We start from the raw sequence: 18,090 nt of genomic DNA on the forward strand, positions 1-18,090 counted from the left end.
GACCCTAACATTCCAGAAAAGTACAAATACCCCCCAAATGATACCTTTTTGGAAAGAAGACATTCCAAGGTATTTAGAAAGATGCATGGTGAGATTTTTGAAGTTGTCATTTTTTCCCACAATTCTTTGCAAAATCAAGGTTTTTTTTTTACTTTTTTTTTTCCCACAAAATTGTCATATTAGCAGGTTATTTCTCACACACCACATATGCATACCACAAATTACACCCCAAAACACATTCTGCTATTACTCCCGAGTACGGCGATACCACATGTGTGAGACTTTTACACAGCGTGGCCACATACAGAGGCCCAACATGCAGGGGAGCACCTTCAGGCGTTCTGTAGCTCCCAGGCCAATTCTGACATTTCTCTCCTACATGTAAAAATCATCATTTATTTGCTAGAAAATTACATAGAACCACAAAACATTATATATGTTTTTTTAGCAAAGACCCTAGAGAATACAATGGCGGTCGTTGCAACTTTTTATCTCGCACGGTATTTGCGCAGCAATTTTTTTAACGCGTTTTTTTTGAGAAAAAAACTGTTTTGTGCTTTACAAAAACCAAAACAGTAAAGTTAGCCTAATGTTTTTGCATAATGTGAAAGATGAAGTTATACTGAGTAAATAGATACCCAACATGTCACCTTTCAAAATTGCACGCGCTTGTGGAATGGCGCCAAACTCTGCTACTCAAAAATCCCCATAGGCGACGCTTTAAAATTTTTTACTGGTTACATGTTTTGAGTTACAGAGGAGGTCTAGGGCCAAAATTATTACTCTCGCTCTACCGATCGCAGCGATACCTCACATGTGTGGTTTGAACACGGTTTTCATATGTGGGCGGGACTTACGTATGCGTTCGCTTCTGCATGCGAGCACGCAGGGACAGGGGCGCTTTAAAATTTTTTTATTTTTTTTTATTGTTCATTTTACTTTATTTATTTTAGTTTGATGCTTTTTTCCAAAAAAAAAAAATTTTTGACCACTTTTATTCCTATTACAAGGAATATAAACATCCTTGTAATAGGAATATGGCATGACAGGTCCTCTTTACAGTGAGATATGGGGTCAATAAGACCCCACATCTCACCTCTAGGCTGGGAAGCCTGAAATAAAAAAAATAAAAAAAAACGATCCTGGCTTCGATCGTAGCGGTGAGTCGGTAGAAGCGCGGGAGGGGGGGACATCCCCTCTCGCCTCCCGTAAGAATGATCAAGCAGTGGAACAGCTGCTATGATCGTTCTCATGGTGTAGGGAATCGCCGGCTGAAAAAGCCGATATCTGAATGATGCCTGTAGCTGCAACCATCATTCAGATATCTCCGCACAAAGTCAAGGACGTTGTATGACGGCCGGTGGGCGGGAAGTGGTTAAAACGCATTTTTTTTTTAACACAAAGTTGTCCATTTATACAATATTTCTAACACATAGCATGTACATACCAAAAATGACACCCCAAAATAGATTCCCCTGCTCCTCCTGAGTACGGCGATACCACATGTGTGAGACTTCCACAGCCTGGCCACATACAGAGGCCGAGTACAGCTGAGCATGGCTCGGTATGGCGGGGTATTGCGGAGTATGGCGGGGTATGGCGGGGTATTGCGGAGTATGGCGGGGTATTGCGGAGTATGGCGGGGTATGGCGGGGTATTGCGGAGTATGGCGGGGTATTGCAGAGCATGGCAGAGTATGGCGGAGTATGGCGGAGTATGGCGGGGTATTGCGGAGTATGGCGGGGTATTGCAGGGTATTGCAGGGTATGGCAGAGTATGGCAGAGTATGGCGGGGTATGGCGGGGTATTGCGGAGTATGGCGGGGTATTGCGGAGTATGGCGGGGTATGGCGGGGCATGGCAGAGTATGGCGGGGGCATGGCAGGGTATGGCGGGGGCATTGCAGAGTATGGCGGGGGCATTGCAGAGTATTGCGGGGGAATTGCAGAGTATGGCGGGGGCATTGCAGAGTATTGTGGGGGCATTGCAGAGTATTGCACAGCATTGCAGAGTATTGTGGGGGTATTGCAGAGTATTGTGGGGGTATTGCAGAGTATTGTGGGGGTATTGCAGAGTACTGCACAGCATTGCAGAGTATTGTGGGGGTATTGCAGAGTATTGCACAGCATTGCAGAGTATTGTGGGGGTGTTGCAGAGTATTGCACAGCATTGCAGAGTATTGTGGGGGTGTTGCAGAGTATTGCTCAGCATTGCAGTGTAGTGGGGATGGCTGAGCATGGATGGATGGATGCCTGGATGTCTCTGTGCAGCGCTGTGGGCACTACACATACAGCCCACAGCGCTGCAGACATCCCTCCACCCCCCTCCCCGCTCACTGTGTACCGATCGGTACATAGGCGGGGAGGAGAGGAACCGGCGTCATCAGATGACGCCGGTCTGTTTACATGTGATCGCGCCGTCATTTGACGGCGCGATCACATGGTAAACGGCCGCGATCAGCGGCCATTTACCGGGATCCGTGATGCGCCGGGTCCTCCGGACCCGGCGGTCACGGATGTGTTCGGGTGCGCGCCCCAGGGGGCGCGCGAGAGGGGAATTCTGGGAGGACGTCATAGTATGTCCACCCAGAGTTATCCAACCGCCCTGCAGCTGTCATTCGGCTATGGGCCGGTTGGTAAGTGGTTAAATAAATATGTGAAAAGTGTGACGTGCATTTGTATTCAGCCCCCTTTACTCTGATACCCCTAACTAAAATCGAGTGGAACCAATTGTCTTCAGAAGTCAACTAATTAGTAAATAGATTTCACCTGTGTGTGATTTCATCTCAGTATAAATATGGCTGTTCTGTGAAGCCCTCAGAGGTTTGTTAGAAACCTTAATGAACAAACAGCATCATGAAGGCCAAGGAACACACCAGACAGGTCAGGGATAAAGTTGAGGAGAAGTTTAAAGCAGGGTTAGGTTATAAATAAAATATCCCAAGCTTTGAACATCTCACAGAGCACTCAATCCATCATCCGAAATTGAAAAGAGTATGGCACAACTGCAAACCTACCAAGACATGGCCGTCCACCTAAACTGACAGGCCGGGCAAGGAGAGCATTAATCAGAGAAGCAGTGAAGAGCCCATGGTAACTCTGGAGGAGCTGCAGAGATCCACAGCTCAGGTGGGAGAATCTGTCCACAGGACAACTATTAGTTGTGCACTCCACAAATCTGGCCTTTATGGAAGAGTGGCAAGAAGAAAGTCATTATTGATAGAAAGCCATAAGAAGTCCCATTTTGCAGTTTGCGAGAAGCCATGTGGGAGACACAGCAAACATGTGGAAGAAGATCCTCTGGTCAGATAAGACCAAAATTGAACTTTTTGGCCTAAAATTAAAAAACTCTATGTGTGGCAGAAAACTAACACTGCACATCACCCTGAACACACCATCACCACCATGAAACATGGTGGTGGCAGCATCATGTTGTGGGGATGCTTTTCTTCAGCAGGGATGGGAAGCGGGTCAGAGTTGATAGGAAGATGGATGGAGCCAAATACAGGGCAATCTAATGCCGCGTACACACGAGCGGACTTTACGTCAGACTTGGTCCGGCGGACCGGAGTCCGTTGGATAATTCGATCGTGTGTGGGCTCCAGCGGACTTTTTTTTCCTAAAAGTTTGACAGACCTAGAAATGAAACATGTTTCAAATCTTTCCGACGGACTCGAGTCCGGTCGAAAAGTCCGCTCGTCTGTATGCTAGTCCGACGGACAAAAAACAACGCTAGGGCAGCTATTGGCTACTGGCTATGAACTTCCTTGCTTTGGTTGATCATGTGTAGGCAAGTCTGTTCATTCAAAAGTCTGTCGGAAAGTCCGTCGGAAAGTCCACCGGACCTAGTCCATCGAAAAGTCCGCCCGTGTGTACGCGGCATTAGAAGAAAACCTGTTAAAGTCTGCAAAAGACTTGGGACTGGGGCGGAGGTTCCCCTTCCAGCAGGACAATGACCCTAAACATACAGCCAGAGCTACAATGGAATGGTTTAGATCAAAGCAAATTCATGTGTTAGAATGGCCCAGTCACAGTCCAGACCTAAATCCAATTGAGAATCTGTGGCAAGATTTGAAAATTGATGTTCACAGACGCTCTCCATCCAATCTGACAGAGCTTGAGATATTTTGCAAAGAACGGGCAAAAATGTCCATCTCTAGATGTGCAAAGCTGGTAGAGACATCCCCAAAAAGACTTGCAGCTGTAATTGCAGTGAAATGGGGTTCTACAAAGTATTGACTCCGGGGAGCTGAATACAAATGCACCCCACACTTTTCACATATTTATTTGTAAAACATTTTGAAAAACCATTTATCATTTTCCTTCCACTTCACAATTATGTGCCATTTTGTGTTGGTCTTTGATATAAAATCCCAATAAAATACATTTATGTTTTTGGTTGTAACATGACAAAATGTGGAAAATTTCAAACATATACATAAATAAACAAACACAAACAGACTTACATCAGCAGATAATAACAAAGCAAACCCATAAGTATAAATATAACGATATACAAAGAAACATAATTGTATTACTAGCAAACTACAACATTATGCAAAACACGACCCTAACATCCACCTAAACACCCCCTCGGGCTAAGAAATGATTAAACATTGATCCCATGCATGCAGCCTTTTTTCAAGAATCTGGTCTTATAGAAATCTAGGGGATGTGAAAGGACAGAAAGAAAAGCCCCATACCCAGAGAGTGACAGACAGCAGCTACGGGGACCTGACATTCCTCCACACCTGTGTCCAGGCCCCCGGTTGCCACCTGTCCTTTTCAAGCCCCCAAATCTTTCTAACCTCACCCAGAATGTTGTGCACCACCACCCCAACTGGAAGGACTTTTTTCCGAGTGGAAACCTGACACTGTGCATTGCACGTGTAGTAATGGACTACTTAGCTAACTAGAAAAAGTCTCTCAAAATCAAAATCCCGATGAGTCTCAAAAGATCCATACGACCACTGCACGTAACTCAAGCGGGAAAGGAGAGGGATACCCAGAGCCCCACCCACCAGCTTATAGACTTCTATATTGAAGGGGCACTGAAACAAGAAATGGTCCATCGTCTCCTCCACCTCACCACACTCTACCCTTAGACAACCACGATTCTCCGCAGAGCGATGCTTCAGGTTGCCCTTCACATAGAGTCTGCCATGGAACAAGAGCCAGGCCAAACCACAAAACTTTAAAGGGGTTCTCTCCACATTTATCAAATGCAGACCTTCCCCCAAAACAGGGCCTGGGCAATCCCTCAAGGCCAGTGGTTCGCTAAAGGCGAATTCAACAACCCTCCTCTTCAAGGTCTTCCTAGGAAGAGACTTCGCCACTCGCCACTGCCAAAGCATTTTCAGGCATTGGGCAACGTAAGCCGGGAGCTTACCATGTTGAACCCTCAGGTGTTTCACTGGCCCACCATTCTCCCAGCTTTGTAGAAAAGGCCTAAAGCAGGGATAAAAAATACCAACCCACCCAGGCGGTTCCTCTGCCAGCATATTACTAAAATTATGTATAAAAAACATCAGAGAAAAGAATACAACGGGTTGACCATACCTAGGCCACCCATCCGCCAGGGAGGGTACATAACAGACCAGGGCATTAGAGTGTAAGCTCCTCTGGTGCAGAAACTGATGCAACTGACTCAGTGTTCTCTGAACAGCTTTGTGGTATATGTCAGAGCTATATAAATGTGTGGTTGTAGTGTGTGACTGTGGGGGGACATTAGATTATAAGCCCCTCTGTTACAGAGACTGATGTGACTGGCTAAGTGCTCTCTGTACAGTACTGCGGTATATATCAGAGCTATATAAATGTTTAGTAATACTGTGTGACTGTGGGGAAACATTAAAGAGTAAGCTCCTTGGTTGCAAAAACAGATGTGACTGGCTCAGTGTTCTCTGTATAGCACTGTGGTATATGCCAGCTCTATAAATGTATGGTAATAGTGTGTGACTGTGGGGGAGACATTAGAGTGTAAGCTCCTTGGGTACAGAGACTGATGTGACTGGCTAAGTGTTCTCTGTACAGCACTGTGGTATACTGTATGTCAGAGCTATATAAATGTATAGTAATAGTGTGTGACTGTGGAAGGACATTAGAGTGTAAACTCCTCGGTTGCAGAGGCTGATGTTTCCTACTCAGTGTTCTGTTCTACAGTACATCCAGTAGTCCTGGAGGAGAAGCATTGTCCTCTCACCTTATAGTGGATAATGGCCTCGTCTTCCTCTTGAAATATTTCAGCATCGCAGTCTCTCAGAAGTTGCACCATCTGGTTGGGGTCGGCTTTATCCAGTTCCCGAGTAATGGGATTGGACTTCTCACTGATGGGGAGAGATTCCTCATATCCAGCTAACTGAGGACCATAATAAGGAAGTCAAATATCACATCCATATTACATGTCACATAATCTTATTCATTGTGTACTTACCTCCCACTTCCCAGGATCAGGGGTCTCGATAACATGCTTGTATCTACGGCTTCCTCTCATAGTTGGGGGTCGGTAGTTGAACCTGTTGGGAAATTCCATATACTATATTACCCTCTCATGATTATTGGGTCAGTACACACTAAGGAAAAAACTGGCGGAGGGAAAATGCTATTTAAAAATGTACAGTTGGGTGGAAAGGTTTGGACACCCTCGGCCTAACTGGAGTTTACCATTATCAGAAGCTCTGGTGCTTAGATCTCAGGTTAGCCCTTGTCATCTGCCAGGGTGACCTGCTTCTGTATTTATCCAGCTTGTCTGTGCTATAGCTACTGGTCTCCAAGCCTGACCCCTGACCATGACACAGAGTGTGCTTTAAGTTATGTTTTGGATTGTTCTGCTGGTCAGTTTGACTCACTTACAGCTTTGGTTTCTTCACACAAGACATCCTAAAGGTTTGGTTAAGGTTTAGGAGAATATATCCTCTCTTCTACCTCCACTGGTGTAGTATTTGTTGTGTAAGACAACCCCAAAGAGATCCACCTCCAGGCTTCACTGTTAGTAGGGTGTACCTTTATTGTCAGGGTAGAGCAAGGTGGGTGTTTTTTAGTAATTTTACTCAACTGAACTGTTTACATCTCTGGTTTCTTCACACAAGAGGTTTGATTGGTAGTAGAATCCATTCTCCCTGTTTCCTTCACTACTGTAGTATTTGTTGTGTTGTTGGCTTCTGGATAATCTGTGAGGGACCCAACACCAGGCTTGCTTTACATGTGGCAGGGTGTACCTTGATTTTCGCTATAAACCATGGTGGGTGGTTTTTAGTAAATGCGCTCAATTATCTTGTCTCATCCTCCTCAGCACAGACCACAGACTTATTTGATTTTGCTGTGCTATTTCAGGGCTGTGTGGCCTCTCTGGACACTGTAGGGGTCAATGGAAAAGTTCCAAGTTGGCCATGAGTTTGGAATTGCCCTTCCTTGACTTGGATCAGGACTAAATCTCATCATACAGCTTACAATATGACTGTACAATCTACAACTATGCAATATGAGAACCTACCTAAACTATCCAATCAATTTATAACTAATCAAGCAGTTCCTTACACCACATAGTTGTTGGTAGGTCGAAAGGAGATTGCACAGTCATAATGTAGTTTGCGTCTTGTGCATAAAGGAGTCCAATAAAGTGCACCAAGACAAATATTATTATACACAATTTATATAGCACCAACAGTTTATGCAGCACTTTACAATGTAGAGGGGGGACAGCACAATTAGAGTACAGTTCAATACAGAAGGGACAGGAGGGCCTTGCTCGTAGAGCTTACATTCTAAAGGGAGGGGGTGGTGGTACAAAAGGTAATAGCTGCAGGGGATGATTTGATAGGCGTTGCTCGGGTACAGTTCTTAGGTGGGTGTGGGATAGGCTTCCCTGAATAAATGAGTTTTCAGGGATCTCCTAAAGGTGGACAGGTTAGGGGCTGACTGGTATACCGGGGCAGGGAGTTCGAGAGGATGGAAGAGGCTCTGGAGAAGTCCTGAAGGCGAGCATGGGAGGAGGTAACAAGGGAGCTAGAGATCAGGAGGTCCTTGGAGGAACGGAGGGGATGATTTGGGCGATATCTGCAGATGAGGTTGGTGATGTAGCTGGGGGCGATAATGCTCATGGCCTTGTATGTTGTGGTTAGCTCTTTGAATTTTATACGATGGGGTAGGGGAAGCCAGTGAAGGGATTGGCAGAGAGGAGCAGCAGTCACGGATCGGTTAGTGAGGTGTATTAGTCTAGCAGCAGCATTCATAATAGACTGAAGGGGGGATAGCCTGCGTAAGGGTAGGCCATTAAGGAGAGAGTTGCAGTAGTCAAGGCGGGAAATAACCAAGGAGTGAATACGTTTCTTTGTGGTGTTGTTAGTCAGGAAGGGTTGAATCCTGGAGATGTTGCGGAGGTTAAGTCAACCTGTCAGGCTTGTAGTGCTGTTTATGTCCTAGTTGAAAAGATTTCCTTTAATTTCCTGGCCTGTAGGCAGTGGTCACCCTTCCATTCAAATCTGAATTATAGAACATATGTGGATATTGATTTTACTTTGGGGAAAACATCACATGTGATGGAAGTTGTTTGTGAACGGAGCAGGCTGCTGCGTCAGCAAATTCTTATCATACATTGTAGCAGCTACACTGGCTGAAAGATGTTCCAAATACTTCTAAATAGTGCAAAACATTCTGTCCATCTCCAGACTTCACAAATCCGGTCAACCACCAGATTCTTCAGAGTGCAGAGCATACCCAAATCCTCTAAAGCCTGGGAAACCACCAGATACTCAAGAGCCAAGGGTATCCCCAAATCCTCTTAATCTTAGAGAGCCACCAGATGCTTCAGAGCCTAGTGTATCCCCAGGTCCCTTGTAGACCAGAAAACTGCCAGATCCACCTGGATCCAGTGCATCCCCAGATCTCCCATAACTCATGGCATCTCCAGCCCCCCCCCCCCCCCCCCCAGAACACTGTGCATCCCCAGAACCCCTTAAAGCCCAGAGAACCGCCAGACCTTCTAGAGCCCAGAGCATCACTAGATTCTATTAAGCACAGGGCATTACCAGTTCCTCTAGAACCCAGAGCATCCCCAGATCCCATTAAGCACAAAGCATCCCCAAATTCTCCAGAACCAAGAGCATCAACAGATCTCTTTAAGCACAGGGCATGTCCAGGTTCCCCCAGAGCCCAGGGCATCCCCAGATCATTAAAGCCCAGAGAACTATCAGATTCTTCAGAGCCCAAGGCAGCCTCAGATCCCCTAAGCCCTAGAGGATCCCCAGATCTTTTAAAGACCAGGACATCTCCTGAGCTGTTAAAATCTAGGCCATCCTCAAATTCCATTAGGGCATTCCCAAATTTCACAGAGCATTCCTGAATCCTCCATAGCCCAGGGCATCATCAGATTCCCCACAGCCCAGAACATTCCCAGATCCAGGACAGCCCAACGCATTCTCAGATTACCAAAAGCCCAGTGCATCCTCAGATAACTCAGAGCCCAGGCCAACCTTAGATCTCTCAGACACAAAGGAATGCCCAGATCTCTTGGAGTCCAGGGTGCCCACAGATCTCGTATGAAAAAATAAGCACTGAGTCAGATAGACGACACAGTACCAAGTGCCACATAGGTGAGCCCTAGAAAACAATTACCAGAATTGTATAATAGTCAATTTAATGAATTTATTGAAAAAAGACCAATTGTAGAAAATACAACATTTCAACACCTAACACTATAAATACACATATAGATCTTAGCACAAGGACAAACGACAAACACACACAAGGCAAAATGATAGACACCACCCAAATAAAATATCGTCACCAATAATGCACTGTATATACAGATTAGGGTAAACGCATCATCTGTGTCTGCAGGGGCTTTTTGGATCACATTAATCTGTGGACTTGCAGCAATGATTACCCTTCATAGCCAAGTGAACCACATATGACCTGTGGACCTACAGACGGTGGATACCCTTGGCTTTTCTGTTCTCACTCCTTGGACTGACCCTGTCACACAGCCCCATCCCCTATTAGCCACGGACTGGCATATACCCTTTTATATATAATTTTTTTAATACTGCAAGGGCCGTTGCCTTCAATTTAATGAGATATAGGCTTGGTTGGTGATGTGTTTAACCTAATCTGTATATACAGTGCATTATTTGTGACTATATTTTATGTGGGTGGTGTCTATCATTTTGTCTTGTGTGTGTTTGTCATTTGTCCTTGTCCCCAGACCTATATGTCTATCTATAGTGTTAGATGTTGAAATGTTGTATTTTCTACAATTGGTCTTTTTTCAATAAATTCATTAAATTGACTATTATATTAGACTCAGTGCTTATTTTTTCATATGCTGTTGTGGTCACTGAGCCCTGCTCATATTGAGTGTGTGGACGGTTGGTACTGTGATGTACTCCATCTTATTGGTTCCCTTTCCTCCTTCTTGGTATATGCTTGCTCACAGATCTCACAGAGCTCAGGGCTTGGCCAAATTCCCCATATCCCAGAGCATTCTTGTTTTCACTACAGCCTAGAGCATCCCAGAATCCCCCTGAGCACAGGACAACCTATGGTCCTCTAGAGTATCCCCAGATCCCCCAATCCTTCAGAGTCCAAAGCATTCCCAGATCCCCTAGAACCTAGGACATCCCAGTTTCCCCATAGCCCAGGACATCCCTAGAACCCAGGGCATGAGGACAGAATGTAGTAAGCTCCTCAAGGTGAAGCTGATCTGGACATCCTTGGCTCCATATGAAGCATTACACAGGAAAGTCAAAGTTCTATAAATGAGTAGAAAAAATTACCATATTCTGCCACAAAAAACAATGATCTGCGAATCAATGTGTCCAACTCTGAGAGTTTCCTTGGTAATGAATGGAACTCCTGAGCCCTGAATGTGGTTACTGTGCAGTCATAATGCAACAAACTCAGTCACTAAGGGGTTGATTTATTAAAACTGGAGAGTGCAAAATCTGATGCAGCTCTGCATGGTAGCCAATCAGCTTCAATCTTCAGGTTGTTCAATTAAGCTTTGACAAAAAACCTGGAAGCTGATTGGTTTCCCTGCAGACCTGCACTGGATTTTGCACTCTCCAGTTTTGGTAAATTAATCCCTACATGTCACTAAATTGTGAATCCTGACTGGGCACCAAAAATATGTCCACCTATAACAAGAACAACAAAAATGGAAGAACTCCAGATTGGCCCACCATCTCAGTGGGGCCCCAATGGGTCCCATCCCCAGGGATACCCAGCCAGCCCTCAGAAATACTCACGCTGTCCACGCTCTCTGTGTCTCATACAGTCCTCCAGTCTCTGCTCTCACAGGGCTTGTTTGTTCCGTTGTTATCAGATAATAATGTAATCATTAAACTTTCTGGTTAAACTTCAAGCAAAGTTTTCCTGACTGCAAAGAAAAACAACGAGAGAGAGAAAACACCATGCACCCTCCACCACGGCACATTACATCACTCTGTCTGTCTGTCGATCTATCTATCTATCTATCTATCTATCTATCTATCTATCTATCTATCTATCTATCTATCTATTCGGATAAAGCTGAACAGGTGGAAAGACACATATGCAAATTGGAAAGAATGACCAGGTGGATGACAAATCCTCTGGGCTCGAGAAGTCCCTCACAAGGATCCCCAAAATAGGTCTCTGCAGCCGACTTGCAAAATCCAACATAAGACTGGGATTGTAGGAATATCAGTCCTTGGTGTGCGGTGTTAGCGTTAGTCTCCCAGGAGAATCCCAGAGCAGCAACGTCCGCTTCGTCATCCACCTGGTCATTCTTTCCATTTTGGATATGTGTCTTTCCACCTGTTCAGCTCTATCCTAATAATTTTTCTATAAATATTCGATTTCATGAATATAGTATTGAATATCTCCAACTATTATCTCCTTCCTTCCCCTGAAGAAGGGACCGAATTTCCCGAAACGCGTCGGGCTACAGGAGAAGTGTCTTTCTCATACTATATGTATATTATGTACTATTTTATGTATAGTGTTGTTTCACACCGTCACACTGTTTTATAAAATAATACATTTTTCTATGTGTTCAAAATATTGTGTTTTCAAAAGTTTGCCCTTAAAGTCCCATAGTACCCGGGGGTACTTATCTTCTTCAATACATAGCATATTTGGGATGGTGGCAACAAATAATGGAGTTTCTTTATTCTCCATAATGGTTCCTCTTCTATAACTGCAGCTTTGTTTTTTTATTTTTTTATTTTTTTATTTTAGGGGGATTAAACTTGGATGGGGTAAGGGTTACATAGTTACATAGTAGGTGGGGTTCAAAAAAGACACAAGTCCATTAAGTCCAACCCATGTGTGTGATTATATGTCAGTATTACATTGTACATCCCTGGATATTGCGGTCGTTCAGGTGCTTATCTAATAGTTTGGTTCTTATGGGATGCCCATTTGATCCGCAAAGAAACTCCTCATGGACGCAACTTTTAACATTCAGTATATACATTTCTCCTCTTCTACCTTCAGTACAGACTTGCTTGTAGAACTACATCTCCTAGGACCAGCTAGCACTGTAAGGATGGTCTGACCAGTGGCGGCCCGTCCATAGGTGGCGCACGGGTGCGCCCCCCCATCCATGTGTTCGGCCCCCTTATCTACATACAGGACACCAGACACATGGATTCCAATCAGTGTTTTTTATTTTTTTTTTGAAGCACGTGATTAGAGCCAGAGGCTCTAATAGGCTTAAAAAAAGGGTGGGCTCGGGACGCAGAGCACAGCGGCCAAAGCCCACCCAGTTGGGTGCCAATAGCGAATGAATATTCACTATTGTAACACTGATTCTCCTCCCGACTAATCAGGAAGTGGGTCCTGAGACCCGTCACCCGATTGGCCACCAGAAGGGAAGAGACGCAGGGGAAGTGAGGGAGCAGCCTGGAAAGAAGCCGCCACCGCCCGTCGCCTGGAGCGCTACCCGTGATATGGGGTAAGTGCAGGGCCCCGACTACCGACTGACCGACCCTGAGGGGGGTGCCCTCTTAACACCAGCCACCACTGCGTCTGGCAAGAGTGCAATCAGATCATAGCAAATGCTCTTTGCAAGCAGGGACCAGGGGCCCCTTAGGTAGTGTAGCAAAAAGTGCTAGCTGTACTTTTCCTGTGGCTACTGCTCCCAGTGCCACCTCTTCAGGCACTGCCAGCCCATCTGGCTGAAGCTGCCCCTTTCACTAGCCCTCCTCCTGGCTACTTCTCCACAGTCCTCCCAGACTGACTCTGCATCCATCCCAGACTGCTTGCACCCAGTCCCTTCAGGCATGCCTCTCAGTCTTCTGACTATACCATTTACCAGCCCTCTTGGCTGTCTTCCTCCCTAGTGATTTGCCCAGCAGTGTCTTCCTGCTGTCCTCTCCTTGCTCCCGTGCCTCCTGGTTAGGATCCCCCTGTGTGTCACGAAGAGTGGTCCCTTCCCCACTCGAGCCCAGGCCTAAGTTCCACCCCCCCCCCCCCAAACTAGGGGGCTACCCTCAAAGGCCTCTGACAGCCTAACACTCCATGTCCATCTTCGACCCAAACTCCACACTGCCCCACCTGGGCTGACCCTGAGTATTTGAGGGGGCCTGCCCCCTGCCAACCCATCTCCAGCCAGCTCCTCCTAGACCCCTCCCAACTGCTTCTGGAATCTTCTCCAAGTTTCTAGCAAGCAGGGAGCAGTCACCAGAGATGCTGTTGAGTCATCCAGCCTTTCCTGAGTCTCTCAAAACCCCGACGCAGAAAATAAACTCACAGGCATGCCTGCCAGTCAAGCCTGAATTTACCTGCACTAAAAAAAATCCTATCACTAGCACTCTAGCCATGCTAGAGGGTGCTACATGTATTTAATTATATGTTTTATTTTTTACGCTGTATCTTTTTTATCAACTTTATTGCTATCACACAGGATGATCAACATCCCTTGTGGTAGCATGGGCAGGTTCGCATTTTGGAAATATCTGGGGTCTATTAGACCCTATATCTCTCCTCTGGCCTCCAAAGCATCTGGTTTGATCAGATGCTGTAAAAGCTTGTAATGGCCTGTCAACAAAAAAAATTGAAACTGGATGTAACGAAATCCTTGTCGCTTCCGGTTTCTGACGTCACAGAAGAGGAACAGTAACTTTTGTTCCTGAAAAAGAAAAAAAGCAGGCATTGAAATGGCATTTGCTGTTTAAACCATATATTTTTATCATAAATATTCACCCCCAAATTACATACAAGACCCTTTGACTCTGGTATAGACTTTAAGGGGGGGCCTAAAAAAAATGTGTGAGGTACCCCAGGAAATCCACACTAGACCCTTAATCCAAGCATGCAGCTTGGAAAGGGGGGGAAGGATGAGTGTCTGCCCTACCCCCCCAAAACTATACTAGGCTACATGCCTTCAGGAATGCTGATGAGGACAAGGGCCAGTTGCTGTGGGGGATCAACACTGGCCAGTTGCTGTGGGGGATCTGCAGGCAGGCGGCTTATTGGAATCTTAAAGTCCCCGTTAAAAAGGGTCTCCTGATGCTGCACCCCCATGTGAATCAGTAGAGGCACATAGTACACATACTCACCCACAAAGAATTCTTTATTAAAAAAGAATTCCCCAAAAATTTCCCTTGTAAATCCATCATCAATCAAGATGCCCGCTGCCCATGGACTCACCGAATAAACAAAAGCCTGAAGTCCCTCCACACGCGACAGATCCAGATGTTACACTAGCTGAATTGCAGCTCCCAGAGCTGTTATCAGCTATATAATGGAAGGGGCAGGGACATTGTTGACATCATTGAGCAAATATGGCCCCAGTGACCATATTTGGGCAGTGATGTCACTTCTATCCCCAACGCTTTGCTCACATGGTGGGGATTCCAGTGATGTCAGTGGTTCCTAGGGATACAAAGGGTGCAAGTCGTTGGGAAGTAGTGACAGCATGACATTGTTCTATATGGTAGAAATACCCCTTCTACAGTATATATGATTGGCTCACATTGACCAGGGGGCTGGAGGGGCACAGCTTGGACCAAACCATTGGCTCATTTCTAAAGGGAAAAAAGGAGGTGAAATAAATATAAATGGTTGAAGAAATGGGATCTCCACTACCAGTGTATGAGGACAGATGTTCACGATCTGGAATATTCTACAGGGGGGTAAGAGAAAGTTCCAGACCAGACATCCCACCTTTGTCACAACACCAAAGCAGCCTCCTCTTTTGCCTCAGTCTATCTATCTATCTATCTATCTATCTATCTATCTATCTATCTATCTATCTGGCCCCTTACCCTCCCGCTTGCTACTCTCACTTGAACATACAGATGCGGGGTAGTAAACTGGCCTGCAATATATGCAATCCTTAACTTTGCACCCTGTACATAGCGCACTCCTTAACTCTGCACCCTGTACATAGCGCACTCTTTAACTCTGCACCCTGTACATAGCGCAGTCCTTAACTCTGCACCCTGTACATAGCGCAATCCTTAATTCTGCACCCTGTATAGCACACTCCTTAACTCTGCAGCCTGTACACGGACCACTCCTTAACTCTGTACCCTGTACATAGCACACTCCTTAACTCTGCACCCTGTACATAGCACACTCCTTAACTCTGCATCCTGTACATAGCACACGCCTTAACTCTGCACCCTGTACATAGCACATTCCTTAACTCTGCACCCTGTACATGGAACACTCCTTAACTCTGTACCCTGTACATAGCACACTCCTTAACTCTGCATCCTGTACATAGCACACTCCTTAACTCTGCACCCTGTACATAGCACACTCCTTAACTCTGCATCCTGTACATAGCACACTCCTTAACTCTGCACCCTGCACATAGCACACTCCTTAACTCTGCATCCTGTACATAGCACACTCCTTAACTCTGCACCCTGTACATAGCACACTCCTTAACTCTGCATCCTGTACATAGCACACTCCTTAACTCTGCACCCTGTACATAGCATACTCCTTAACTCTGCATCCTGTACATAGCACATTCCTTAACTCTGCACCCTGTACATGGAACACTCCTTAACTCTGTACCCTGTACATAGCACACTCCTTAACTCTGCATCCTGTACATAGCACACTCCTTAACTCTGCACCCTGTACATAGCACACTCCTTAACTCTGCACCCTGTACATAGCACACTCCTTAACTCTGCATCCTGTACATAGCACATTCCTTAACTCTGCACCCTATACATGGAACACTCCTTAACTCTGCACCCTGTACATGTAACACTCCTTAATGCTGCATACACACAAGCCGACTTTTCGACTGGACTGGTCCGACGGTCTATCCGATGGACTTCCAACTGACTTTCCTAATGAACGAATTTGCCTATACACGATCACACCAAAGTCCGATGGACTTGTACATGATGACGTACGACCGGACTAAAATAAGGAAGTTGACCAGTAGCCAATAGCTGCCCTAGTGTCGGTTTTAGTCCTTCGGACTAGCATACAGACGAGTGGCTTTTTGACCGGACTCGAGTCCATCGGAAAGATTTGAAACATGTTTTATTTCTAGGTCCATCAGACTTTTGGGGAAAAAAGTCAGCTGGAGCCCACACATGATCGAATTGTCCAACGGAGTCCGGTCCGCCAGACCAAGTCTGCCGGAAAGTCTGTTCGTGTGTACGCGGCATAACTCTGTACCCTGTACATAGCACACTCCTTAACTCTGCACCCTGTACATAGCACACTCCTTAACTCTACACCCTGTACATAGCACACTCCTTAACTCTGCACCCTGTACATGGAACACTCCTCAACTCTGCACCCTGTACATGGAACACTCCTCAACTCTGTACCCTGTACATAGCACACTCCTTAACTCTGCACCCTGTACATAGTGCAATCCTTAACTCTTCACCCTGTACATAGCGCACGCCTTAACTCTGCACCCTGTACATAGCGCACTCCTTAACTCTGCACCCTGTACATAGCGCACTCCTTAACTTTTCATCCTGTACATAGCGCATGCCTTAACTCTGCACCCTGTACATGGAACACTCCTTAACTCTGTACCCTGTACATAGCACACTCCTTAACTCTGCACCCTGTACATAGCGCACTCCTTAACTCTGCAACCTGTACATGGAACACTCCTCAACTCTGCATCCTGTACATAGTGCACGCCTTTAGTCTGCACCCTGTACATAGCGCACTCCTTAACTCTGCACCCTGTACATAGCACACTCCTTAACTTTGCATCCTGTACATAGCGCATGCCTTAACTCTGCACCCTGTACATGGAACACTACTTAACTCTGTACCCTGTACATAGCACACTCCTTAACTCTGCACCCTGTATATAGCGCACTCCTTAACTCTGCAACCTGTACATGGAACACTCCTCAACTGTGCATCCTGTACATAGCGCACCCCTAACGCTGCACCCTGTACATAGTACACTCCTTAACTCTGCACCCTGTGCATGGAACACTCCTCAACTCTGCACCCTGTACATAGCGCACTCTTTAACTCTGCACCATGTACATAACGCACTTCTTAATTCTGTACTCATTACATAGGGCACCCCTTAATTCTTTACCCTGTACATAGTGCTGTCTGTGTATGTTTGTGTGTACAGTCTATCTATCTAGCTATCTATCTATCTATCTATCCAGATCTCTGCTGTGTTGTTTCCGTAGTATGGCTACAATCCCTCTGCCATGTTGTTTGTGATTTGTACATAATTCTCCAGGACATTTTGAATGTTCTCAGTCAGTGATGACGCGGGTGGTATATATCTGTCTGTAGCGCGTTGTTCTGACCTGGCTGTACTCTGATCTCTGGACGCTCATCTCTCCTCTGATTGCTTAGATTCCTAAAAGTCAGTGTTTTCCCTTTACCTTTCCCCGCACTGCTCTCTCACCCCATTCCAATTCCACAGCTCCAGACAATAATACAAGAGTTCCTCCAAAAACACAGACTTACAATCCAGGCAGGGTCATGACCTGACATCTGACTGACACACACACACACCAGCTGAAAACTGAAACTAGGCTTGCAGTGTGAGCTGCTGTCGTGTAACCCTGTCAGATCTTACATTTCCATTGTTTGTGTTTTACTCCTATTTGGGATTATCTGGCTGAAGTTACCCTTTACCATAA

General features: G+C 45.7%; 1 protein-coding gene across 3 annotated transcripts in view; it reads right to left on the reverse strand.

Moving 5' to 3' along the window:
- Nucleotides 1-11,361, reverse strand: part of GCKR (glucokinase regulator) — a 59,686-nt gene extending 48,325 nt beyond the window's left edge. Inside the window, exons 1-3 of one of the 3 annotated variants that reach the window (XM_073624784.1) lie at nucleotides 11,242-11,361; nucleotides 6,432-6,513; nucleotides 6,201-6,356 (exon numbers count right to left, since the gene is read on the reverse strand). In XM_073624784.1, the coding sequence (XP_073480885.1) occupies nucleotides 6,201-6,356; nucleotides 6,432-6,491 (216 nt within the window). In that variant the 5' untranslated portion in view covers nucleotides 6,492-6,513; nucleotides 11,242-11,361. Of the gene's footprint in view, nucleotides 1-6,200; nucleotides 6,357-6,431; nucleotides 6,514-10,770; nucleotides 10,915-11,241 lie in introns of those variants that run through there. The other 2 variants (XM_073624786.1, XM_073624785.1) reach the window with 2 other exon arrangements.
- Nucleotides 11,362-18,090: the final 6,729 nt, after the last annotated feature.

Source organism: Aquarana catesbeiana, linkage group LG04, assembly GCF_042186555.1.
Source record: "Aquarana catesbeiana isolate 2022-GZ linkage group LG04, ASM4218655v1, whole genome shotgun sequence".
NCBI classification, from domain to species: Eukaryota; Metazoa; Chordata; class Amphibia; order Anura; family Ranidae; genus Aquarana; species Aquarana catesbeiana.